The sequence below is a fragment of the Lissotriton helveticus genome, chromosome 5_1 (assembly GCF_964261635.1).
Source record: "Lissotriton helveticus chromosome 5_1, aLisHel1.1, whole genome shotgun sequence".
Taxonomy (NCBI): Eukaryota; Metazoa; Chordata; class Amphibia; order Caudata; family Salamandridae; genus Lissotriton; species Lissotriton helveticus.
This window is the reverse complement of record NC_136065.1, coordinates 724,148,121-724,173,920: the sequence shown is the minus strand read 5'-3', so window position 1 is coordinate 724,173,920 and position 25,800 is coordinate 724,148,121. Positions and strand designations below refer to the sequence as shown.

At 48.8% G+C, this 25,800-nt stretch overlaps 1 protein-coding gene across 1 annotated transcript in view; it reads left to right on the top strand.

Moving 5' to 3' along the window:
- LOC144754873 (lymphoid-specific helicase-like) overlaps nucleotides 1-25,800 on the top strand; it is a 544,631-nt gene that overhangs the window by 465,952 nt on the left and 52,879 nt on the right. Inside the window, exons 20-21 of the mRNA XM_078643187.1 lie at nucleotides 9,865-9,961; nucleotides 10,042-10,118. Coding sequence (XP_078499313.1) covers nucleotides 9,865-9,961; nucleotides 10,042-10,118 — 174 coding nt within the window. The remainder of the gene's footprint in view (nucleotides 1-9,864; nucleotides 9,962-10,041; nucleotides 10,119-25,800) is intronic.

Genomic DNA, 25,800 nt, shown 5'->3' with positions numbered 1-25,800 from the left:
GCTTACCAAACCAATTTAGGGGAGAAAGCACAGACTTGGGTCCTGGTTAGCAGGATCCCAGTCAGACTAGTCAGAAAACCGCATTACATCAAGCAAAAAGTGGGGGTAACCATAAAAGCAGATCCTACTTTCCTACACAGCCCCTCTCCTCTAGCTACCAAATGCAGAAGTTGCAGTCCTTGTTGGTGCAGCCTTTCTATGCTGGTTTCTCAGTGCAGCAAGGCTGTCCTTCGGTCCCTCTTCCAAGTCTGTCGAGTTACTCTAGTATTGGAACTTTCATAGATTCCCATAGCTTGTATAATTCCCTGTCATCGGAATGGGAGTCTCGTTAAACAAAATAACATAGCAGTAGGTACAAAAGAGAAAGAAAAAAGGCCTAGGCCTCATTCCCTTTTGTAGAATAGCCACCTCTTTTTGCAAAAGAGACCAAAGTAAAGCAACAACCAATCAGATTAGCCGCACCCCATAGAACCCTCCTGAGAGTACCTCAGAGCCTCAGATTTTCTACCGCACATTGTGCTAAGGGAGTCTCCTTTGAGCTCTGCTCACTTCAACTCTTTTGATTGGTTTTTTCCGCATATTTTTTCCAGAATTGTTTGGTATTTCATCTGAAATGTCTGACAAGGAGAAGAAAGCCCTTTTCAAGGCTTGTTCCACCTGTGGCAAGAAAAGGCTGTATATAGAAGACAGGCATAAGGACTGCATTTATTGCCTGTACCCTGATCACAAGGCAGCAGACTGCAAGATCTGCCACACCTTCTCTACAAAGACCCTCCGGGACCGTGAGGGTCGCCTCCTCACTTGGCTCCAGAAGGTTAAGTCAAGGAAGGAAACTGTCCAGTGACAGTGAGGGATCATCTTCTGCCTCCTCATCTAGAAGGTCCGTGAAAAGGGGTAGGGCTTCCCCTTCCTCAGAACGACCTGTTAAGGCCTCAAAAAAGACCCCCCGTGAGTCTGAGAGCCGAAGTCCTAGGAAATCTCACCATGGTGCAAAGGAGAGGGAAGGACTATCTTCAGCTTCAGCAGTGTTGTAGTCTGCTAAAGCTTTTAAAAAGCTTTCTTTATCTTCTGAGAAGTCAGAGAAAGATTCTAGATCGTCGACAACGCTGCAGAAGACTCCGTCGATGAACACTTCCAAATCCCAGGTGAGGAAAGTTACATCGTTGACTGGCTCGTCGACGATGCCTTCTGGTATCCTCATATCTACGTCCGCATCGACGGGAGCGTCGATTGCCGTTTAGATGACTAGTGTCGACGACAGTAGCGACGATGTCGACGAGCTACAACGACGACAACTGCAAAATTGCAGGATCTTCCGTCGACAACCTAATCGACGATGGTATCTCTTGCAACCCCATCGCTGACGGTGGATCACTATTTCCTTGAAGAGGATAACACCTGACATGACTTCTCCAAGGAGGGTTGCCCCCTTGCCTCCCGCACTCTTACTAGAGGAATTCTCGATTGACGACGCTGCAAAAGACTGTCAACCAACACTTCCAAATCCCAGGAGAGGAAAGTTACACCGTTGACGGTGCCTTCTGGTATCCTTGTGTCCGCGTCGACTGGAGCGGCGACAACGGTAGCGGTGACGACGGTAGCGGTGACTACGATGTCGTCGATGAGAGCTACGACTATGGCAGGAGTGTCAACGATCGCCGTCGACGCCGCCCATTCCGTCGTCGACGATTCAACAGTCGACGGTGGATTCCGTTGACGATGGTATCTCTTGCAACCCCATCGCCGACGGTTCCGTCGACTGAGGATCACTATTTCCTTGAAGAGAACGCCTGACATGACGTCTCCAAGGAGGGTTGCCCCCTTGCCTTTCGCACTCTTACTAGAGGAAGAAGAGGATTCTGATGGGGTGATCAGGATTCTTTTGGCCATGCCCATAGCCCCTCACAATTTCTGGTAAAATGCCAGGACACTGATTCGGAGGCTGAATACCTCCAGGAGGGCACATACCAGCAATCCTACCGTCATCAGGAAAGTGCACACCAGGGGATGGTTTAAGTTCCTTCTTCCCTCCTGGCAGATCTTCAGAACACTTGCAGGATTACAAGAGGTTTTCTCAAGCTACTCCTCCTCCTGCTTCGTCTTTCTCTGCAGTACAGGCTGTGTCTGCACCATCAGCTTCTTCAGTGGTTTCTCCGGGAGAGCCGTCCCAGAGGGTTTCAGAGCGGCAGGTACCTGGTCCAGGCATACCTCCAGTGCTACAGGAGGTACAGGATATACAAAATGATTCCTTGGACGAGGATCAGGACGATAACAGGTCTAATCCGGCTACAGAGTGGGATGATTATGTGATCCTGGACCCGGCCTCATCTACTCCGGATCCATTGGATTCTCCCCCGGCAGACATTGGGTGGGGTTCCACAAACTGATAGAAAGAGCTTCCAGTAGATTTAAGCGTCCTATGCCTTCTGTTCAAACAGTGCTTCCCTACTGATTTTAAGGAACCCTCCAGGAGAGTTGTCCGATCCATTCCCATTGTCAGCCATGTTTGGGATGAGGGTTTGAAAGCGATGAAGAACCCAGCGACAGTCATTCCAGTGTTACCACGCCTGGAAAATAAATACAAGGCCCCTGAAGATAGTCCAGCGTCCTTAATTGGTCAGCCGGATTCGGTAATATCGCAGGCGGCGCAGAGGAAGTTGCGCAATCCTTCTGCACCACTAACTCCTCCTGATAAAGAGGGCAGGTGCCTCGATAATGCGGGGGAAAGGTTTTCCTCTATGGCAAGTCTCTTGGTACGGGCGGCGAATGCGTTGGCGATCCTTGGCAGATACGATCGCCAAATGTGGTGCGATCTTTCACCGTATTTGGACCAGCTTCCTCAGGAGGCCAAGGTGGAAGCCAAGAAGATACTCCAGGAGGAGAGTCTACGTCAGCAGAAGTGATTGAATGCGCCGTCGCCAAGGATGACTCAGAGCGACATGGTTCCGAGCAGAGGTCCAGAATAAAATCCTGGATCTTCCATTTGATGGTGAGGCATTATTTGGAAACCATATCGACGATGCCCTCCAGGACATTAAGAAGGATACGGAGACGGCTAGATCTCTTGGTACTCTTCAATATCGGAAGGTTCCTTTCCGTGGGGCCAGAGGGAAGAGTACCACATCCTACAGTGGTTCGTACCAGCAACAACTCTTCTTACAGTTCAACGCCTCATTCTTATAGGCCATCGTACCAACAAATACAAGGCCAGACCTAGTCTTTCTCTAGGTCCAACTCTAGAGGAAAACAATTGCCAGGGACGAGACTCTTCCATGCGGCAATAGCGGCGTTCTGGCTCTGCCTGCTGTACACCACAGCCATGCACTACATAAACAAAGAGGGGGGTACCAGATCCCTTCCGTTGTCACAGGAGGCCCAAAAAATTTGGGAGTGGGAAATCCTACATGGAATATCGCTACAAGCAGAACACCTACCAGGAGTGCTAAACGAAAAGGCGGACCGGTTCAGCAGGCTTTCGTCAGTCAGCCACGAATGGGAACTAAACCCAGATGGTCTTGAAGGAAATGTTCCACCTTTGGGGCAAACCCTCAATAGATCTTTGCCACCCCGGTGAACAGAAAATGCAGTTTTTATGCAAGCAGACTAAACCATCGAGGATCGCTGGGGAATGCGATTTCAATAGCCTGGTCAAGAGCATTTGTATATGCCCCCCCCCCCCCCCCCCATTCTATTAATTCCAAGATTACTCGGATCAAAACGGAACCGTGGAAGATCATCCTAATAGCGCCAGCTTGGCTGAGGCAGTTCTGGATCACGGAGCTTCACCTCCTTTCTCTGGCCCCTCCACGTCCCTTACAGATAATTTCAGATCTTCTCACGGTGTCCCAGGGCCAGATCTGGCATCCGGATCCTCGATCCTTACACCTATCAGCATGGCTCCTGAGCAGCGAGAGTTCCTAGACCTTCATCTCTCAGATAAAATTAGAGATGTTCTTTCTCAGGCTAGAGCTCCTTCCACTAACAAGACTTAGTTTGAAATGGAAACGATTTTGCATCTGGTGCCAGCAGAAAGGTGTTGACCCTTTCTCATCCCAACCTCATCAGGTTCTTCCTTCTCTCCTGTCCTTGGCTAAGGCAGAACTGGCTCATTCATCCATAAAGGTTCACTTAGCGGCAACTTCTTGCTACAGACGCACTGCATCTGGACCGTCTCTAGTCAACCAGAATTGTCAAACAATTTCTCAAGGGTCTATTTCGAGTTTTTCCTCCAGTGAGGCCGAGGCCTCCGCCTCCCACATGGCATTTGAACTTGGTTCTCATCCAGCTGATGAAGCATCCCTTTGAACCGATTCATCGAACAGACATCAAATTCCTCTTGTGGAAATTGGCGCTCCTTCTTGCTCTCACTTCTGCAAGACTTATTGGAGAATAGCAAGCTCACAATACAGGAACCTTTTCTCCAGTTAAAAAGAAATACAGTAATTCTTAGGACTAACCCAAAGTTCATACCAAAAGTGCCGGACTTTCATTTAAAGGAGCCAGTGATTCTCAAGGCTTTCTTTCCTCAGCCTTCTACGCCGGCGGAAAGGACACTTCATTCACTGGATGTGCAACGTTGCTTGAAATTTTATCTGGACCGCACTAAGGGATTTCGAAAATGTTTTCAATTGTTCATCGCATTTAGTGCTCCCAGCAAAGGCTTACCCCTGTCTAAGCAGGGTATCGCTAGATGGATCTCCAGTGCCATACAGTACTGTCACTGGGCAGCGGGCAATCTTCTAGAAGGCAGAGTTAGAACACACTCGACAAGGTCCATGGCTTCCTCTACGGCTCTCTGCGAGAGTTCAGATTAGACATTTTTAGGGCTGCAACTCGGAGCAGCACGCACACCTTCACAAGACGTTACTGCCTGGAGACCTCCGCGCAAGAAGACACGGCTGTAGGCCAGGCAGTCCTGAGGAACCTCTTCCATTGAGTGGTTTCTTCCCTTCTTCCTCTTCTTACCGTTATTCGCACATTTTGCTATGTGTTCTTTATGTGATTACACTGATTATGGCTATATTTTTTTAAAAAAACAGAAGTGTTGGAGAAAGATGTCAATGAGGGTGCAAAATGTGCTCTCTGACTGCTAGCTACTCTGATGCAAGCTATAGGAATCTATGAAAGTTCCAATACTGGAGTAAGAAAACAAGTTACTTACCTGTAACTTTGGTTCTCTAGTATTGGTAACTTTCATAGATTCCCATGCGCACACCCCCCTCCCCTGGGTAAGCTCAGCCCTCAGCAGGTTTTGGTTATATTGTTACACAACGGCTACAAAAATCTGAGGCTGAGGTTTTCTCAGGAGGGTTCTATGGGGTGAGGCTAATCTGATTGGTTGTTGCTTTACTTTGGTCTCTTTTGTAAAATGAGGTGGATATGCTACAAAAGGGAATGAGGCCTAGACCTTTTTTCTTTCCCTATGTTATTTTGTTTACCGAGACTCCTATTCCGACGACGGGGGATGATACAAGCTATGGGAATCTATGAAAGTTACCAATACTAGAGAACCAAAGTTACAGGTAAGTAACTTGTTTTCTTCTGAGGACTGGGTGCCTCTATTGTGGTCGGAAAATGCCCTCCAGTTAGAATGCCGTTGGTAGCCAATGGGCTATCAGGTTCCCTCCCACCTGGTGACCACTGCTTGTGAAGTGTGGCATCTGGCTGTCCGAAGTTGTACCATTCAACCCACTCCCAAGATGGCGAGACCCGTCTCTTGATGTCTAGACCTCCCTAGCCCATCCCTGGGGTGTGGGTACCTCTGGCTACACGCCCCTGGGGAAACTTTGCTCACTGTGCCACTGGATTCAACCTAGCCTGGCTGACAAGGGGTGTTACCCCAAAACCGTTCCAAGGAGACTTGTTTCCGGTCCAGGGAGGATCTAGCTTGGCAGGAACAGACTCAAGACTGATTTGCATGTGGCTGGGTCAGAACACCTTCAGACCTAGCGTAGGAGCTTTAGAGCCAATCTAGGGAGCTTCAGTCAGCCTAGGGCATATGTCAGTCAGTCAAAATACTTTATTGCGATAACTTAATATCATATAAAGACAATGGCAGAATACAAATTACACCAAAATACATATACAAGAAATTCATGCATAAAAACAGTTCGAACAGTTTAAAATACAGTTAAAAATCATAAATATAAGATCCACACTGCATATTTACAATTCATATCAGCGTGGGTTATAAAGTGCAAAAGTGCTAAAAACTACCACTACTAAAAAAAGAAGTCTCCAGCATGACTAGCATAACAAGGACCAGGTGTACCCTGATCAGATACCATGGAGAAAAACAATGTACCTTAATATAATGCATAGTCAATGCTACTTAAGGGGCTTGCCACAATTTTTAATCTAGTGTTCCTGCTCCTAATGGCACTCACCAGGAAACTGGCCACGTAAAACATGATCCTGGGTGTCTGTAAAAGCTGTAAGAAGATGAGTGCAGCTTTGACTTGGATAAAACCCTCCTTCTTACGAATTGGCACTATAAACTTTCTCCTAGCATCATTGTAGTGACTGCAAAACATTACAAAGTGCATAGTATTTTGTTCGGAGAAATGGTCACAAGAACATGGTAACGCCTTTTCTGGAGTACTCCAAACAGGATAAAAACCAAGATTAAAATGAATCAAATTCAGACGAAAGAGAGTTAAGATAAACCTGTGGTAGGGGTGAGTCACCACGTTCAGATAATTTTCTGGACCGTCAGGTATGAGTAACATTAGACTAGTCCTGACACTAACTTTTCTTAGCTCACCCTCTTCTCTCTCGAGAGATAGAAGCTCACTCATCGCACGTTTTGTGAGTGCGATATCTTCAAATGTTATAGATCCAGTTTCAGAGTAAAGCTCTGGCCTACCCAACCTAGAAAAACTTTTCTTGATGTGTCAGCCACTTGATGTTATTGGCTTTGTCCAAGCACAAACAATCTTTCAATATAATATGGTTTAGGGGAATTTCATCATTGAGCCACAACCTCAGCCATGCTACTAGAGGTGCTGTTTTTATCAAATCAGTGATGTAGCCCTCCCCTACTTCCATATGAACAGTGTGGGACGGGGTTGATTGCGGGACACCAAGGAGGGATCTAAAAAATTTGTTTTCCATCATTTGTAGGGAATCCAGCCCCCTATATCCCCAGATAGAGCTTCCATAGGTTGCCACCGAGATACATTTGGCCTTATAGATTTTCAATATAGCTGTAAATGGCCTAGCCCCAAGTTTTTTAGAGAACCCCTGAAGGGCTGCAGAGGTTCTTGCTAGGGCAGTTGTTCTGTTCTTAACCTGGGGACCCCAGTTACCCTTCCCATCAAATGTGATTCCCAAATAGGGGAAGGTAGTTACTCGGGCAAGCTTCTCCTGCCCACACACAAAGGTTTTATGACAATTTGTTTTTGCTACTCTTCCCATAAGCATAATTTGAGATTTTTTTGTTTATTTTCAAATCTAGTGAGGTCATAAATTTCAAAAGCATCCAAGAGGCGCTGGAGACCCACCCCAGGGCATATGGCAAAGGAAGGAAAGACCATATCATACACTTTCTGGAGCTCATGTCAGTCAGTTTAGCTTTCGATTTTTTATTTTCTTTTGCCATCTGTTTGATAGTATGCTAATTCAGATTACTATACCACCACCACCATGTTAACAGAGTCTATATTCAAGCCCTATCTATACGCACAGAACATTTAAGCATGGCTTCTAATCCGGAGCCTGTCAATAAAAGCAAGTTACTGAGAATACAAAATTTCCAATCCTACATTGTAAGCAGGTTTACAAGGAAACTATGAAGGGGCCGTAGATGATGATCAATATTTTTCAACAAATGGGTTTTCAGCAAATAGACTTGTTTGTGGCATCTCAAAAGCCAAATACCGAAGCTTCTCATTGAGACAGTTGGATCCAGGCCCTCTCCCGGAACCCTTTTAATGAGCTACTTGCACATTCCTTTATACCTCCATCGAATCCATGAATACCATTGGTCTTGTTGAAACCGTGGAGTACCCGAACAACTTGAGTCTTGTTGCTCCAGAATGGTCCTGGTAAGTATGGTTTCTCGACATCCTTAAAATGTTGTTAAAGGCCGCAGACTACCATGCAAATCGAAATTTGGGCACAGACTGCAAGCTCAGTTCTTCCCTCCCCAAACCTGATGTCATTTAGGTTTGTAACATAGCCCCTAAGATCAGTCACTATTGTCCTTTAAATTTCTGCATGTGATTCAAACAAAATGATCCATTTGTTTTTCCTACCCAGATGTTATCACGTTGTACTTGGCTGCCCCTAGCCAAATCTCTAAGCTGCAATTTGCTCCGATAAAAGTACATATTGTAGCTTTAACATCATACAGAAAAGGACCCCATCTAATCTCCTTCAAGATCCCAGTAATCAAAGACTTCATGTAAGGTTTAAAAAATATTTGTCTGATAGTCCCTTTCTCAAACTGAAGCCTGAGCTTTAAAACGGTTTCAAATTTTTAACCCTTTCACAAGACTTCATTGCTTTCTTGCAGTCGAGTCAACTGCCGGTTCTCCATCACCACAGCATGATTGCTAGTGAACTACATGTACTTTGCACTACTGAACTATATAGTGCTCCCATTCAAGTAGGATATATGAAACCTTGTTACCGAATGTAACAATATTAAGGGATCTTTTTATCTGCTTCTTTAGTAAGCCAGCTACTCCTACTGAATGTTCTGTGTGCTTTTGATGCTGGTTTTAATGATTTTCATATAAAAGTAGATTTGACCTTATTACATATAGTACTTATGTGCCAATACATACTAGCTTTGCAACTTTTAAATCCATTCTGATTGGATTTTCATGCATTACTCTGTGCTCAGTTTGCTTACAAACTACTTTCAAATAGGCCATAAGCTCATTCTACTAGAGAAAAAAGTGCAGCTATGGCTTGGTTAAGAAACATTCCCTTTCAATATGTATGTAAAGCAGCCACTTGGAAATATTTTCATTGTTTTACAAAACAGTTCAAATTCTAAGATCATAGTGGACTCTAGAGAGACTAATGCTACCTTAAGATTTTTTTTTCAATTAACTATCTTTTGGAGTGGTTAATGTCATATTGAAAGGTTGTCTTTCTATTCGCTCCTATGGTGGAGAACTTTGGGAGATGAGGGATGTGCTTGCTGCTCTTTTCTAATAATTTACTATCAATTGAAGGTCCTGTGATGTAGTAGAAAGTTACTTATGGTCCTGGTTCTGGATCTTGAGAATGTTCACCTAAGCCATAAACTTCATACCCTCCTCCCTGGCTTTGTATCTTTCTCAAAAGGGAATCCAAAGTTAGTTTTTTCATTCCTGCAGTCTGTGTTTTGGAAGAAAGTATTGGGCATCCTAGGAGATAGAAACCCCTAGCCTTGAAGGGGTAGGGTGCTTTTTTAACTCTTCTTGCTGTCTATAGGACTGTGCTTTTCCACATTTATTGCCATTTTAGACTGCAGATTGACTTTCACTTGCAGCAGGGTAGTTTTCGGAATGGTGTTTGTTTTAAACAATCCTAAAAATGTCTTGCTCATTTGGGGTCTGATTAAATCCAATTCTGTTATTGAAGACCTTGATAGCTGTAACGCTTTCCACTTATTTCTAACTTGACTTGAGTCTCTACGTGACAGGATTTATTTTTTTCGGCCCCAAACAGTTTTGTTAAGGGATTCCTTATTGCATGCATTTGACAATGATTCTTGTTAGCACTGGTGTTAACCATTTTTCTGCCTGTACGCTTGTTCCTCTGTTCTAGAGAGAGGCTTAGGAAGACTTAGTCAAAATGTAAGAGAATCTTAACCTTGGGCACTTTGCCCGCAGAAGTTTTCTTAACCAATGTAACTTTTATTTTTCACAGACAAGTTTAAAGGTGGCCAGGCAGGAATACATCAGTCCAAAAGCTGTTTGGATCCTCAAGAGCTAATGGAATTGCTCCGTTCCAGAGATTTTGAAAGGTATTTTGATGGTCTGAAGTGCACTTTATTTTGTTTAGATGAAGTTCACAATTAAAATCAATTTTTTTCTTAACGTACAGGGAGGTTAAAGGATCTGCAGATAAGGTGATTAGTGACAAAGACCTTGAGCTGCTGTTGGATAGAAGTGACCTTATTGGTAAGTGGTGCAGTACTTTAAATGTGTGTACAGCTCAATAAAATGAATCTTAATTTGTTTCTGCTTAGCATTCATGAATTACTGGTCAGTGCACATTGACCTCCTGGTAAAACCATTTGATCAATATTTCAAATTTATTTTGGAAAAGGCCTACTCGGGATAGTGCATGAAGAAAAGCTTTTGACATATGACAGTCTGTTTACTTAACTGATGGTGTCCTCCATCCTTCCAATATTTATTATTTCTACAGCAAAGTATACAAGGTAGACCCTCCTACAGTGATTTGTGTCGACTCCAGGGAAGTAGTTCTCTCGTAGAGGATTTCCATGTATATAAGCACTTGAATAGTCTCGTTCACGTGCGGGGACCCTGGAGCACTTTAGATATATCTTAAGTGGATATTTTTCGCCTTTCTTCAGAAAGGCCTGCAAAGACACTTAAGAGATATGAATGAGTTGCAAAGGGTGCACAATTTGCAGTTCGAATATAAAATCTTGAAATGTCAGAGGACCGTAGGGCACTGCTCTGTCGATCAATCTAGTAAAGAGTACAATCTAAGTCCTTTGTATTGCAAGATTGGGAGAAATCTGAACTATCCAAGGTGTTACAACTCTACACTCTAGCCTGTTCCATGCGTTCTGAAAACATGTGCCTGTTGACTGCCAATTGTATTAAGCTGGCACATATAGGATGGTGCTTGTGATTTCCAGTTCCTGGCCTTTGGAAGTCTCTCCAGTTGGAGCCAAGAGAGAAAATCCCCTACCCTTTGAACAGCTAAAATTGTGTATTCTATGTTAGACATACGCAGGAAGGTCATGGACTGTCATGCTTTTCTAGTAGAATTTTGCCTGTTTCTCTGTAGGTCCTTTTTTTCCTAGCACAAGAAATATTTACAAGGCACTTTACAAATACGATTAACACACTTGGGGGTAGGAACCTTAACAATTGAACAGCCAAGCAAATGTGCATATATGAAAAGAAAAAAAAAATGTAATCCATAGACTGCTAGTACCACCTATTCGTGGATTGGGGGGGCATTTGTGGTGTCATTAGAAGGAACAGTTTCTTACATGTAACTCCTGTTTTCATGTAGGGGTATTTCCATGATAAGTCATAAGCACTTGAACAGTCCCGCCCACGTGTGGGGATGCCTGAGCAATTTTTTAGATATATATTAAGTGGATATTTTTTGCCTTTCTTCAGGAAGACCTGAAAATACACTTGAGATAGGAAGACAATAATGAAGCCTAAATACATACGCGACACTGGCCGCATCTTCATCTAGAATTGAAAAAAGGTAGCCAGTATACTACATTTTGTGTAATTTTTTGTATTAAACACAGAATAATCTCCTTCACAAAAGCCCTTTTTAGGTCGAGCTGACGTTAGCATTCATGCGAAGCATGAATGCTGTCAGCTCGACAACTAATGTGATCCGTTTTTAGGAGAGTGGACACCAAAGTGTTACGAGCGTTTTCAGTGCCGGATTTCACCTCGGGAGCGCGCAGCATTGTCTGCAGTGGCAGTGTCAGTTTCGCTTTTTTATTACTTTCGTTTTTCCCGAGGCTGGCTGAGGCTGGCTTGGAATGAACAGGCTTGCCCCCGCGCATGCGCAGAGTAACTCACAGCCCTTGTTTATATTTGTTTTAGTTCCGTGATGCTCCGATCTTTGCCCCTTCCGAGTGGAGCTTCCGAGTGGAGCTTCCGAGTGGAGCTTCCGAGTGGAGCTTCCGAGTGGAGCTTCAGAGTGGAGCTTCAGAGTGCAGAGTGGAGCTTCAGAGTGGAGCTTCAGAGTGGAGCTTCAGAGTGGAGCTTCAGAGTGGAGCTTCAGAGTGGAGCTTCAGAGTGGAGCTTCAGAGTGGAGCTTCAGAGTGGAGCTTCAGAGTGGAGCTTCAGAGTGGAGCTTCAGAGTGGAGCTTCAGAGTGGAGCTTCAGAGTGGAGCTTCAGAGTGCAGAGTGGAGCTTCAGAGTGCAGAGTGGAGCTTCAGAGTGGAGCTTCAGAGTGGAGTGGAGCTTCAGAGTGGAGCTTCAGAGTGGAGTGGAGCTTCAGAGTGGAGCTTCAGAGTGGAGTGGAGCTTCAGAGTGGAGCTTCAGAGTGGAGCTTCAGAGTGGAGTGGAGCTTCAGAGTGGAGCTTCAGAGTGGAGCTTCAGAGTGGAGCTTCAGAGTGGAGCTTCAGAGTGGAGCTTCAGAGTGGAGCTTCAGAGTGGAGCTTCAGAGTGGAGCTTCAGAGTGGAGCTTCAGAGTGGAGCTTCAGAGTGGAGCTTCAGAGTGGAGCTTCAGAGTGGAGCTTCAGAGTGGAGCTTCAGAGTGGAGCTTCAGAGTGGAGCTTCAGAGTGGAGCTTCAGAGTGGAGCTTCAGAGTGGAGCTTCAGAGTGGAGCTTCAGAGTGGAGCTTCGGAGTGGAGCTTCGGAGTGGAGCTTCAGAGTGGAGCTTCGGAGTGGAGCTTCGGAGTGGAGCTTCGGAGTGGAGCTTCGGAGTGGAGCTTCGGAGTGGAGCTTCGGAGTGGAGCTTCGGAGTGGAGCTTCGGAGTGGAGCTTCAGAGTGGAGCTTCAGAGTGGAGCTTCAGAGTGGAGCTTCGGAGTGGAGCTTCGGAGTGGAGCTTCGGAGTGGAGCTTCGGAGTGGAGCTTCGGAGTGGAGCTTCGGAGTGGAGCTTCGGAGTGGAGCTTCAGAGTGGAGCTTCGGAGTGGAGCTTCAGAGTGGAGCTTCAGAGTGGAGCTTCAGAGTGGAGCTTCGGAGTGGAGCTTCGGAGTGGAGCTTCGGAGTGGAGCTTCGGAGTGGAGCTTCGGAGTGGAGCTTCGGAGTGGAGCTTCGGAGTGGAGCTTCGGAGTGGAGCTTCGGAGTGGAGCTTCGGAGTGGAGCTTCGGAGTGGAGCTTCGGAGTGGAGCTTCGGAGTGGAGCTTCGGAGTGGAGCTTCGGAGTGGAGCTTCGGAGTGGAGCTTCGGAGTGGAGCTTCGGAGTGGAGCTTCGGAGTGGAGCTTCAGAGTGCAGAGTGGAGCTTCAGAGTGGAGCTTCAGAGTGCAGAGTGGAGCTTCAGAGTGGAGCTTCAGAGTGCAGAGTGGAGCTTCAGAGTGGAGCTTCAGAGTGCAGAGTGGAGCTTCAGAGTGGAGCTTCAGAGTGCAGAGTGGAGCTTCAGAGTGGAGCTTCAGAGTGCAGAGTGGAGCTTCAGAGTGGAGCTTCAGAGTGCAGAGTGGAGCTTCAGAGTGGAGCTTCAGAGTGCAGAGTGGAGCTTCAGAGTGGAGCTTCAGAGTGCAGAGTGGAGCTTCAGAGTGGAGCTTCAGAGTGCAGAGTGGAGCTTCAGAGTGGAGCTTCAGAGTGCAGAGTGGAGCTTCAGAGTGGAGCTTCAGAGTGGAGCTTCAGAGTGGAGCTTCAGAGTGGAGCTTCAGAGTGGAGCTTCAGAGTGGAGCTTCAGAGTGGAGCTTCAGAGTGGAGCTTCAGAGTGGAGCTTCAGAGTGGAGCTTCAGAGTGGAGCTTCAGAGTGGAGCTTCAGAGTGGAGCTTCAGAGTGGAGCTTCAGAGTGGAGCTTCAGAGTGGAGCTTCAGAGTGCAGAGTGGAGCTTCAGAGTGGAGCTTCAGAGTGCAGAGTGGAGCTTCAGAGTGGAGCTTCAGAGTGCAGAGTGGAGCTTCAGAGTGGAGCTTCAGAGTGCAGAGTGGAGCTTCAGAGTGGAGCTTCAGAGTGCAGAGTGGAGCTTCAGAGTGGAGCTTCAGAGTGCAGAGTGGAGCTTCAGAGTGGAGCTTCAGAGTGCAGAGTGGAGCTTCAGAGTGGAGCTTCAGAGTGCAGAGTGGAGCTTCAGAGTGGAGCTTCAGAGTGCAGAGTGGAGCTTCAGAGTGGAGCTTCAGAGTGCAGAGTGGAGCTTCAGAGTGGAGCTTCAGAGTGCAGAGTGGAGCTTCAGAGTGGAGCTTCAGAGTGCAGAGTGGAGCTTCAGAGTGGAGCTTCAGAGTGCAGAGTGGAGCTTCAGAGTGGAGCTTCAGAGTGGAGCTTCAGAGTGGAGCTTCAGAGTGGAGCTTCAGAGTGGAGCTTCAGAGTGGAGCTTCAGAGTGGAGCTTCAGAGTGGAGCTTCAGAGTGGAGCTTCAGAGTGGAGCTTCAGAGTGGAGCTTCAGAGTGGAGCTTCAGAGTGGAGCTTCAGAGTGGAGCTTCAGAGTGGAGCTTCAGAGTGGAGCTTCAGAGTGGAGCTTCAGAGTGGAGCTTCAGAGTGGAGCTTCAGAGTGGAGCTTCAGAGTGGAGCTTCAGAGTGGAGCTTCAGAGTGGAGCTTCAGAGTGGAGCTTCAGAGTGGAGCGTGGAGCTTCAGAGTGGAGCGTGGAGCTTCAGAGTGGAGCGTGGAGCTTCAGAGTGGAGCGTGGAGCTTCAGAGTGGAGCGTGGAGCTTCAGAGTGCAGAGTGGAGCTTCAGAGTGCAGAGTGGAGCTTCAGAGTGCAGAGTGGAGCTTCAGAGTGCAGAGTGGAGCTTCAGAGTGGAGCTTCAGAGTGGAGAGTGGAGCTTCAGAGTGGAGATTCAGAGTGGAGAGTGGAGCTTCAGAGTTGAGATTCAGAGTGCAGAGTGGAGCTTCAGAGTGCAGAGTGGAGATTCAGAGTGCAGAGTGGAGATTCAGAGTGCAAATTCAGAGTGCAGAGTGCAGATTCAGAGGAGCTTCAGAGTTCAGATTCAGAGTGGAGCTTCAGAGTGCAGAGTGGAGCTTCAGAGTGGAGCTTCAGAGTGGAGCTTCAGAGTGGAGCTTCAGAGTGGAGCTTCAGAGTGGAGCTTCAGAGTGGAGCTTCAGAGTGGAGCTTCAGAGTGGAGCTTCAGAGTGGAGCTTCAGAGTGGAGCTTCAGAGTGGAGCTTCAGAGTGGAGCTTCAGAGTGGAGCTTCAGAGTGGAGCTTCAGAGTGGAGCTTCAGAGTGGAGCTTCAGAGTGGAGCTTCAGAGTGGAGCTTCAGAGTGGAGCTTCAGAGTGGAGCTTCAGAGTGGAGCTTCAGAGTGGAGCTTCAGAGTGGAGCTTCAGAGTGGAGCTTCAGAGTGCAGAGTGGAGCTTCAGAGTGCAGCTTCAGAGTGGAGCTTCAGAGTGCAGAGTGGAGCTTCAGAGTGGAGCTTCAGAGTGCAGCTTCAGAGTGGAGCTTCAGAGTGGAGCTTCAGAGTGGAGCTTCAGAGTGGAGCTTCAGAGTGGAGCTTCAGAGTGGAGCTTCAGAGTGGAGCTTCAGAGTGGAGCTTCAGAGTGGAGCTTCAGAGTGGAGCTTCAGAGTGGAGCTTCAGAGTGGAGCTTCAGAGTGGAGCTTCAGAGTGGAGCTTCAGAGTGGAGCTTCAGAGTGGAGCTTCAGAGTGGAGCTTCAGAGTGGAGCTTCAGAGTGGAGCTTCAGAGTGGAGCTTCAGAGTGGAGCTTCAGAGTGGAGCTTCAGAGTGGAGCTTCAGAGTGGAGATTCAGAGTTGCATCATTGTAACAGGTGCATCAACCAACTGAGCTAGCTTGAAAAATTCCGGAGTGCAAACATACTAGATTAATAATGTAAGGTTCCTTTTGTAACACCTGCTTAGGACAGCTGCTAATCACCAAACATCTGATGCAGAGACACGCATTTTTTCCTTGACTGAAGCAACTATAACGATGATGCATATGTCATAAGTACATAGAAAGCTCACGAAAGTAAGCATGTGATGCTGAACATTTAAAAACATGATGGAATAACAATCTAGTATTTTAGCTATTCATCTTAACAAGACCAATGCATTGAACACCGTTACGTTGGCTGATAAAAGCGCATTTTATTTACAGTAGTCTAAAAGAGCAAAACTGCAGGAAAATGACCACTATACAAAATAAAAATAGCACTACTCTGCGCGCCGCCACTCCCGTGCACCATTTTAATTATGAAGACCCGGCCCGGCTCCAGTGCGTACCACTACCAACTATTTAATTAATTTTAAAAAGGCTCAGGCCAGGCCGGTAGGGCGTGCGCACCACGGCACCATAATTAATGTTTATAGGCCGGGGCCCGTTACCATCCGTCCCTGGCGTGCGTTGCGCACTGTAACTATTATAATATAGGCTTGCCTGCTTGCTTGCTTCAGCAGCAGCCGAGGGCAAATGGAGCAGGCGAGGAAGCAACAGGGGTTGGGGGGCTGGTTGAGTGCAAGGGCGAACCCAATATGGAGGGAAGCGGCACACAGGCAAGAACAGAGAGCAACACTGAGTGCGGCCCCGGGAGCAAAGAAGTACAGAAGCGAGAAAGCATGTTCTATAGGAGGGACAAACACGAGTGACAAGTTGGGACATAAATAAGAAGCAGGCAAATGCGCGACAGGAAAGCAACTAATTAGTGGACGCAGCAGGCCTGGAGGCAGGCAGCCAGCAGCAGCCCTGCCCCGCCGGTCGGTGACGGAGACGGAGTGACAGACTCTGAGTGACTTACTTTGGTCTTCGGACTCGGATTCGGAAATCGGACAGGGCAGCTCAGCGTGGGCGGGCCTGGCCGCCTGGCTGCTTTGTCTTGGACTTGGAAGGCAGTTAAGTTCGTAGTTTTCGTTGTTCTTCTCTTGTCTTCTTCTTTGGCTATGCGCGCCGCCTGCCGCGCCCCATATGCCACGCACAGGGGCTTACCGCTTATTGGCCCGCATGATGTTGTGCGTGCCCTGGGGCTGCCTGGCATTGCTCACCACCACTCAGCAGCAGCCAGCCCTGCTGCCCACGCCCCCCACGCACGCGGCACGCGCATACGCGGCGGCGGAAGTGCGGAACGGAAAGTGAAAGAAAAGGATAAAGGCCTGTCCCGCGTCCCGCCGCCATTTCATAGAATCAGGCGGGCTTAGACTAAGATAACAAAAAGTGCCTTACACACTGTGTAAGGCACGGTTTGTTATCATTGTCACTTTTGCCTCATGTAATGTAACGTTTGCCTTTGTATTTTGTTCACTAGTAATGTTCTCATGTATCAGTTCTGTTTCTATTGTGAATTCGCTCTGACACCTTCGGGTGAAGTCCGCACATCCCTTCTTACTCGGCTTGCTTAGCTGGCAGAATGGTGTTGCAGCGTTGGCTAGGAGTTTATTATAGTTGAGCTTTTTTCTTTCAGTCAAACAATAAAGTAACATTCATACAACCTAAATTCAGGATGCTGCCTCCCTGCCAATGTTTTAGTCATCTCTCTTTTTAAAGTCGGGAACATTCTGTTAAAACAGCTGTTTAGGATGTAAGGTATTACTTCTCACGAAACAGACTGATTTTTGATAATGTCCTGAATGCAGCAAGGACCGTCTGAATCAATGTAAAGAATTGCAGTGTTCCTAATGTTCTATATGCGATTTGCCTTCAACTAGTAATTACCATTGGATCATTGTGTGCTGTCTCACTCTTAATGCCTGTTTAAAAAGAGTGCTCTATATGCTGGACCCAAGTATGTTGCTATTTAAACAACACCAGCGATCAATGCACGCTTCCACCACACGCACACAGAACCAGACGTCGGTGCACGCTTTCACCAGGCGCACACACACACCACCAACCGTCAGTGCACACTTTCACCAGGCACACCCCATCAGCCGTCAATGCACGCTTTCACCGGGCACACACGCCACTAGCTGGCAGTGCACACTTCCACCAGGCACACACACCATTAGCCATCAGTGCACATTTTCTACAAGCACACACACACCACCAGCCATCAGTGCACGCATCAATGGTTAGCACATCCACAATTAACTATTGTAGCAATCGCAGTATGGCGCACTTTACTTCTAAACATGTCAGTGCACGCTTTTACACCATGCACACACACCATCAGCCATCAGTGCACACTTTCAACAGGCACACACACACCACTAGCCATCAGTACATGGTTTCATCAGGCATACCCACCACCGGCCGTCAGTACACACTTTCAACAGGCACAGACACCATAAGTCATCAGTGCACGCTTTCACCAGGCACAAACACCACCAGCCGTCAGTGCACGCTTTTACCGGGCACAAACACCAACAGCCGCCAGTGCACCCTTTCACCAGGCACAAACACCAACAGCCGTCAGTGCACGCTTTCACCGGGCACAAACACCACCAGCCACCAGTGCACCCTTTCACCAGGCACAAACACCACCAGCCGTCAGTGCACACTTTCACCAGGCACAGACGCCATAAGTTGTTCGTGCACGCTTTCACCGGGCACAAACACCACCATCCGTCAGTGCACGCTTTCACCGGGCACAAACACCACCAGCCAATACAGAGTTTGGAAAAGAATTCATGCAACACATTGTCATATACAATGCCAATAACTCAAACTTGAATGCTGCGAGACCTATTGCATTGCAAATGCTTGTTTATTATGGAGATGAAAGGAAAGGACAGAATAGCCCCATAGGCTGTCATTATATTTCTTTGAAAATCGAAGTTTATATATTCCAGAGACGACCAGTATCCCATCATGCACACCAGCCAGCGGCAGTTACTTCAATTCTTTTTGAGGGAGAAGAGAATGCATGCTTTGTTATGGATTTCTGTGTCTATTCCACAGGGGAGGAGGGAGGGTTGCTTTAGACTTGTCATAGAATTACCCCTACGAGAGAACTGGAGTTACAGGTAAGACACCAGTTCGAGGCATGTGGGCTGCTGAATTCATATCTATAGCATAGATCGCTGCCTAGTGTTGGGTCCGGATGATTGCACATTGTTGTCCTGGAAGAGTCTTCGAAGTATCACGAGATAAGTGGCTCCTCCCCTGGACTACAGTGCGCATGGGCATCGACTCCATCCTCAGATTGTTTTTATCCGCCATTGGGTTCGGATGTAATTTCGTTATCTCCAGTCGGAATCGACATAAAACTTCTTTTCGAACCGTCTGTATTGTTTGCGTTCGGTCCACGTTCAGTTCCAACTCTTTGAGTAGGATATCCAGGGAGTCGTGTGACTCGCCGGTGATCGAGGCCCAGTCGATGCAGCAAGACTTTCGACGGCATGGAACGGAGTCCGTTCAAGAAATGTCCCGTGTGTGGATCGAAGTATCCACACATTGACGTCCATCCAGTGTGCAACAAGTGCCTGTCGCCGGACCACGACGAAGCGAACTGTATGGCCTGCTCCAGGTTTCGTTCAAAGAAGACGATTCGGCTTCGGCGCGTGGCGCGCCTCGAGGCCCGGCACACGGCTCCGGCACTGGTGGACATCTTTGACGACGAAGAAGCAGACTGACAACAGGTTCAGATGCAGATTTCACCTCCAACGGTGGACATCGAATACGACTACGAAGCGGATGTCGAAGGCCAAGACGCAGAAGTCGTCGACGAGGTAGGAGACGACGACGAGGCCTATGGTGCCGTGAAAGATAGCTCGGAGGAAGAGATATGCCCCGTTCGAACAATTACAAAGGCTCAGGTCGAGGGATCGCCACATGGCCTTACCCAAGACCTTATAGCTTCATCCACAGCCCCGCCTTCCGGCCCGGCTACGGACACTTCGGAGGAGCCGCCATTTTTGAAACCGAAACCATCGGTGTCGACAAAAACAAAGATGGTCGACGCGCCATCGAAACCGAAGACGTCTGCTCCCCCGTCGACGCCATCGACTCCCGAGGTATCGGGGCAATCGAAGCCGAAGAAAGCAATCGACCCGGTCAAGGTGCCGAAAGTGGTCAAGGTCGTCGAGCCGAAACCCAAAAAGGCCGTCGACTCGGAGTCCAGCTCAAACGTCGAGCCGAAGGCGAAAAAGGGCGTCGAATCGGAGTCACACAAGGTCGTCGAGCCGAAGCTGTAGGAAGGTAAATCCCTGACTATGGTTGCCCCCAACTTTTTGCCTGGTGTTTTGCTGGTTTTCTGACTTAGTTGACCTGGGGCCCTGCTATTCAGGACCCCAGGCCTACTGCTCTCTCTGTAAAATGGATTCCATGTACCTTAGGTACATATCTAAATTGGATACTGAGTCACCTTATCAGTCCCTGTACAGTGTACCTTAGGTACCCAGGGCATAGGTGTACCCAGGGCCTACCAGGGGCTGCAGCATGTATTATGCCACCCCTGGCTGGCCATCCAAATCTGACACAACTGGCTGCTTGACAGCTGGGGCAAGGTGGTGTAATCACCCTTTGCTTTAGATATAGTATACCTATATCTAACCCTAAAAATGGACACACAGATCTCCTATCAGTCACTCCTATGGCAGGCCTTAACAATCCTGAAGGCAGAGTGCTTGGAATCGTGTGAGATGGTGCTCTGGCATGAGCTGAGCCTGTCTGCGGCTTTCGGGATCCATCCCTTAGCCGTTTCCATGATATCGCATACCATATACTCTTAAGTGCATTATAATCCTCGCGGTTATATGCCAACTCTGGTATCGCTTTATCAAAACATGTCGAGTAAGGTGTCATACGAATTGGAATACTAACCCCTCGCCAATTCTGGCGACGGGGTTAGCATTCCACCCTTCTAGAGGGACACGACATGTATGTAACCCCTAACCCCGGTTAAAGTCAGACAGAGCCTTAGCATCCACAAAATGGATGCTGCCACCGAGACACAAGTCTGCCCTCCTGCTGCTGGGAGTCCTCCCAGAGCAGGAGATAAGGACAAAGGGTTTCCTGCCAGGGGCGGTGCCAGCACCGTCCCAGACAGGATTTTGTGTATTGTAAGTAGGCAGGGCTTTAGAGGAAGGTGACTGCACGTGGCACCCCGGTGCTCACTGTGCATAGGCTGGCTGGAACCAGTTCCAGGGTCACTCCAGACCCTGTGCTGGGGAAAAGCCCGCCAAGGAAGTGGGTGTAACCACCCCCCTCCTAGTCCCACCCCTAGGGCATGACTTAGTCGCGTGCCAGCCCCCTTTTACAGGATAAAGGTAGGAACTGGCCCCCTTCCAAATCAGATCATCTTTGAATCCTGAAACTACTTTCCACGAAAGGAACTCAAGACTTCTTCCTAAGATTTCTCCCTTGTGACTAAGGAGTAGTCACCCTGCATCCGCAGGCACCATCTAAGAACACTGCGGTCTGCTGCAAGTCCTTCCTCCGGAATCCGACTGCCCAGCTCGACGAGAACCGGCTTCCCTGGCACCTCTGACCTCTACCTGCATCATCAGTCACGCTGAGATTCGTGGGTGTGACGAGACCTCGAGGGACCGGCCATCTTCAAGACTGCACGACTTCTTTCCAGCAAGCCCGCCGAGTGAATTCCTGGTGAGTGCTTTGGGGTCCGAGAAGCCCCCACCCTGAGCAGCTCCAGCACCGAAGAGCAGCCCCCCAGCATCTCCACGATCTGCGTGGGGCCCTTCTGCTTTTTACTGCTCACCGCGTTGTTTGGCTACTAGCCCGCTGGCTTGTGGCCTTCCTGACGACGCCCGACGACATTTCTGCTGCTGGTCTGGTTGCTCCAGACTGGCCCTTGCTTCCCTCCATCGGAGAAGTACCCTGGACCCTCCTGGTCCGCCCAAGACGCCATTTTAGGTCCACCGCGTGGGCCTTGCATTTGCCAAGACTTGTTGCCCAATCCTGGGTCCAGCGACGTCGACAGCAAGAACCTTCGTGGGACAGCTCGCACCTCCATCCTGGTCGCCGACAACGCCTCCTGGTCCGAGAGACTGCAGAGCCCAACAGCGCCCACTCACCTGACTGCGGTGACTTCGCCCGGTGCCATCCTGGTGCCCACTTAATCACTGGCTAGTGATTCAAGAACTTGGTCCCCTCTGCTTTCAGGTTTTCTTCTTCCTTGATCCAGGCTTGGATCCATCGAACTTTTCTTCACTGGTCGCCTGCCAGCAACTTCTTCCTTCCAGGCTCCTGGTCCGGCAACGAGATCCCCGACGTCTTTTCAGACCTATGCAGCTGCAGCCCCTGGGCTAGGTAACTTCGGCACTTCGGTGTCCCAGCATAGCCTCACTATCCTAGGGTCAGGATCCACTGTCGTTTTCTTCCTACCAGGTCGGGTTCGCCCGTGAACACTAACTTTGCCTTTACTAGCCTCCATAGACTTTGTCCCGCATCCCGCGTGAGAGTGCACACTCTGCACCCGAGTCCCCTGGGTCTCCTAGTAGTAATCTAACGATTCCCTAGTCCAGTCCTAGCGATTCCAAAGCCTATTAGAACTGTTACTTACCTGCTAGTAATTCGCATTCCACTTTTAAAGTATATGGTTTTTCGTGCCCCTCGGGCATTTGTGTATAACGTGCTAACTTAAGTATTTTCGTAAGAGTTTTGTTGTGTGCCTAGCACCCTGTCCTCATAAAGAGTACAGGGTTGTTGTGATTCTAATAAATACACTGTTTATTTTCATAACACTTGTGTGGTGTCCTTTCACTGGGTGTTCAAGGGGTAATGTGATGGTAAAACAGCTGGCTTAACACGCCCTCTAGAGTCTTAGCCTTAGACTGCTCGTATCCATGCTACTAGGATAGCTGGTCTATAAGGTTGACTTACAACCAATCATCAATAAGGGTTGTTTGGACTGATATATAGTGATCACTAGAATAGTGAACACTGCACATCAGGCCAACTTCTCACAGAAGCCCAAAAAGGCCGTCGAGCCGAAGCCAGGCAAGGCCGTCCAGCCAAAGACTGGGACCCCGACGCCAGTAGTCAAGGCCGCCGATCCGAAACCGGCGGCGTCTACATCAACGGCCACAGACAAAGATCGTAGCGCCCCTGAGAAGGATGCTCCTACGCCTCGACCAGAAAAGCCGAAGTCAACGACGCTCGGGTCTTCCCCGGGGGGTGGCCCGAGGTCCACTGTCTCGTCGACGAAACCGTCCGCTTCCTTTACGAAGCAGGTCTCGGACTCCCTCAAGCGGATTAGGGACAAGGCTTCTGCGTCGGAACCGAAGACACCTTCCACCCCGAAGCAAGCTGTCCCGACGGCAAAGACTTTGACGCCACTACTCTTCACGCTGCCGCCGAATGTGGCACCGAAGGCCTTCGCACCGCGGCCGGTGCCCAAGGACTCTGTGGTGCCAAAGCACACTCGCCAGCCTGGGGGCTTGGAGCATCGTCCTCCTTTACTGGAAGAGCAGTCGGAGCATTTCATCGATGCCGACACCGGGAAGCTTATAATTTACTAAAGGAAAATCACGGCATCGCAGCCTTTGGAGTCCTATGTAATACCTCTAAAGCGCAAGAAGCCTGCTTCGGAGACACCAGTGCTGGTAGAACCAATAGTTCCTCGCACTCCAAGAATTGCAACACCCTCACCCACTTATTCTGATGGTGAGGATGCAGGGGAACCGCACGAGGAATACAATTTTCCCGCAAACACAGAGCCTGATGAACAACAGGACTCGTGGGTAGAGGCAGGTGACCAAGGGGATCAGCAACCCGCCCTTGACCCTCAGGTCTACAACGTCAAGACCTCTCCCACTGAGGATTCTGCGGCTTTTAATGCTTTGATTGAAAGGGCTGCTAAAAACCACGGCGTTGAAATGCATGCTGACCCTGTGGAGGTGGACTTCCTCTTTGACACTTTCTCCACTGCTGAAAAAACTGTTAAAACTCTTCCAATGTTGAAGGGGGTCCTTAAGCATGCTGTGGACATTTTTAAGGAACCCACACGCTCAAGGGTCGTCAACCCTAGAATTGAAAAAAGTACAGACCGGCACCTGGCGACCCAACCTACATCAAGGGCCAGTTGCCGTTGGACTCTTTGGTAGTCTCTAATGCTCGCAAGAGAGCAAATTCACAGACCACCGGTGAAGCTCCTCCCCCAGACAAAGAATCTAAAGTGCTGGAGGCGTCGGGAAAGAGAGTAGCAGCTCAGGCCGCCAATATCCGCCGTATCTCCAACACGCAAGCACTATTGGTCTAGATAAGACAGGGCACACTACGACACCCTAGAGACCCTGTTGCAGCATCTGCCAGATCAATATAAGGAGGCAGGGGAGATGCTTATCCAGGAGGGGAAGCTCATCTCGAACGCTTCCATCAAATGTGCACTAGATGTTGCGGACACTGCAGCTAGGGCGATTAACACCAGTGTGATGCTGAGACGTCAGGCATGGCTTAGAATCTCCAGGTTTAAGCCGGAAATACAAACTACCATCCTTAATCAGCTGGTAAACCCGGACAGATTATTTGGTCCTGAGGTGGATACCACCCTGGAAAAAATAAAGAAGGATACCGAGACTGCAAAGTCCATGGGGGTACTCCAGTCCCAACAGTTTCGGGGGAACACTTTTCGTCGCTCAGGCAATAGAGGTGTTTCCAGGGGCCAAATGTCGCAACAAATACAATTCAACAAAGGTGGGGCGCAATCCTCTTACACCAAGCAGAGTAGAGGAGGATACCGCGGCAACAGCTCCAAGGGCAGAGGCTGGGGCAACAACAGCTCCCGTTCCTCAGCCACCAACAAACGGTGACTCCCTGTCACTGCCCCCCGACCATACAACACCTGTCGGGGGGAGACTCCAGCAGTTCCTGCCGGTCTGGAAGACCATCACTACAGACAGGTGGGTCAGGAAACTTATCCAGTTCGGTTATTGTTTGGAGCTGACATCCACTCCACCCAACATACCACCAAGACAACGTCCTATGTCCACAGAGCATTTGCACTTATTGCAGTAGGAGGTTCTTGCCATGCTGCAAAAAGGAGCAATAGAGCTCGTGCCAGTGGAGGAAGAAGGAACAGGTGTTTATTCCCTGTACTTCTTAATCCCAAAGAAGGACGGATCCCTCAGACCTATTCTGGACCTAAGGCCCCTAAATCAGTACATTCTCTCAGAACACTTCCACATGCTAACACTGCAGCAGGTTCTTCCATTGCTAAATCAGGGAGACTTCCTCGCAACCTTGGATCTCAAGGATGCTTACTTTCACGTCCCACTCCATCCATCCCACAGGAAATACCTCAGGTTCACCATCCAGAACAGGCATTACCAATTAAAGGTCCTTCCTTTCGGAGTGACCACAGCCCCCAGAGTGTTCACGAAATGTCTGGCGACTGTGGCGGCGCACCTCAGGAGACAAAACGTCCATGTCTATCCTTATCTGGACGACTGGCTGGTTCAGGCAAAGTCAGCCCAGCAGTGCGCCGCCATGTCCCACACCATTCACCTTCTTCACAGTCTGGGTTTTTCACTGAACTATCCAAAGTCGCACCTTCAGCCAGCCCATGTGCGGCAGTATTTGGGCGCGACCATAAATTCTCTGGCGGCCATGGCTCAGCCGAACTCAGTGAGGATCGACAACATCCAGTCGCTAATCCAAAAGTTCAGGCCGCAACACTCCCTTCCAGCGAGAGTGTTCATGCAGTTAATAGGCATGATGGCCTCCTGCATCTTCATAGTCCCGCACGCAAGGTTGCATATGCGTCCGCTCCAAGAATGCTTGGCACATCAGTGGACTCAGGCTCAAGGACAGTTGAAAGACCTAGTGTTGGTGACCGGTCGGGCATTCAACTCTCTGCATTGGTGGACTCCACACAACCTTTGCAAGGGCCGACCGTTCCAAGAGCCTGTGCCGCAGATTACCCTGACGACGGACGCATCTCTCCAGGGGTGGGGAGCTCATGTGCTCCACTACACGGTGCAGGGACTATGGGCGACGCAACAAAAGAAGATGCACATCAACTACCTAGAACTGATGGCAATCTTCTTGGCACTCAAGTCCTTCAAAGTTCATCTGTGCAACAAAGTAGTGTTGATCCGGACGGACAACATGGCAGCCATGTACTACATCCAAAAGCAGGGAGGTACGCACTCTCCACAGTTGCCTCATCTGGCTCAGAGCATGTGGGAGTGGGCCATTCAGAGGAACA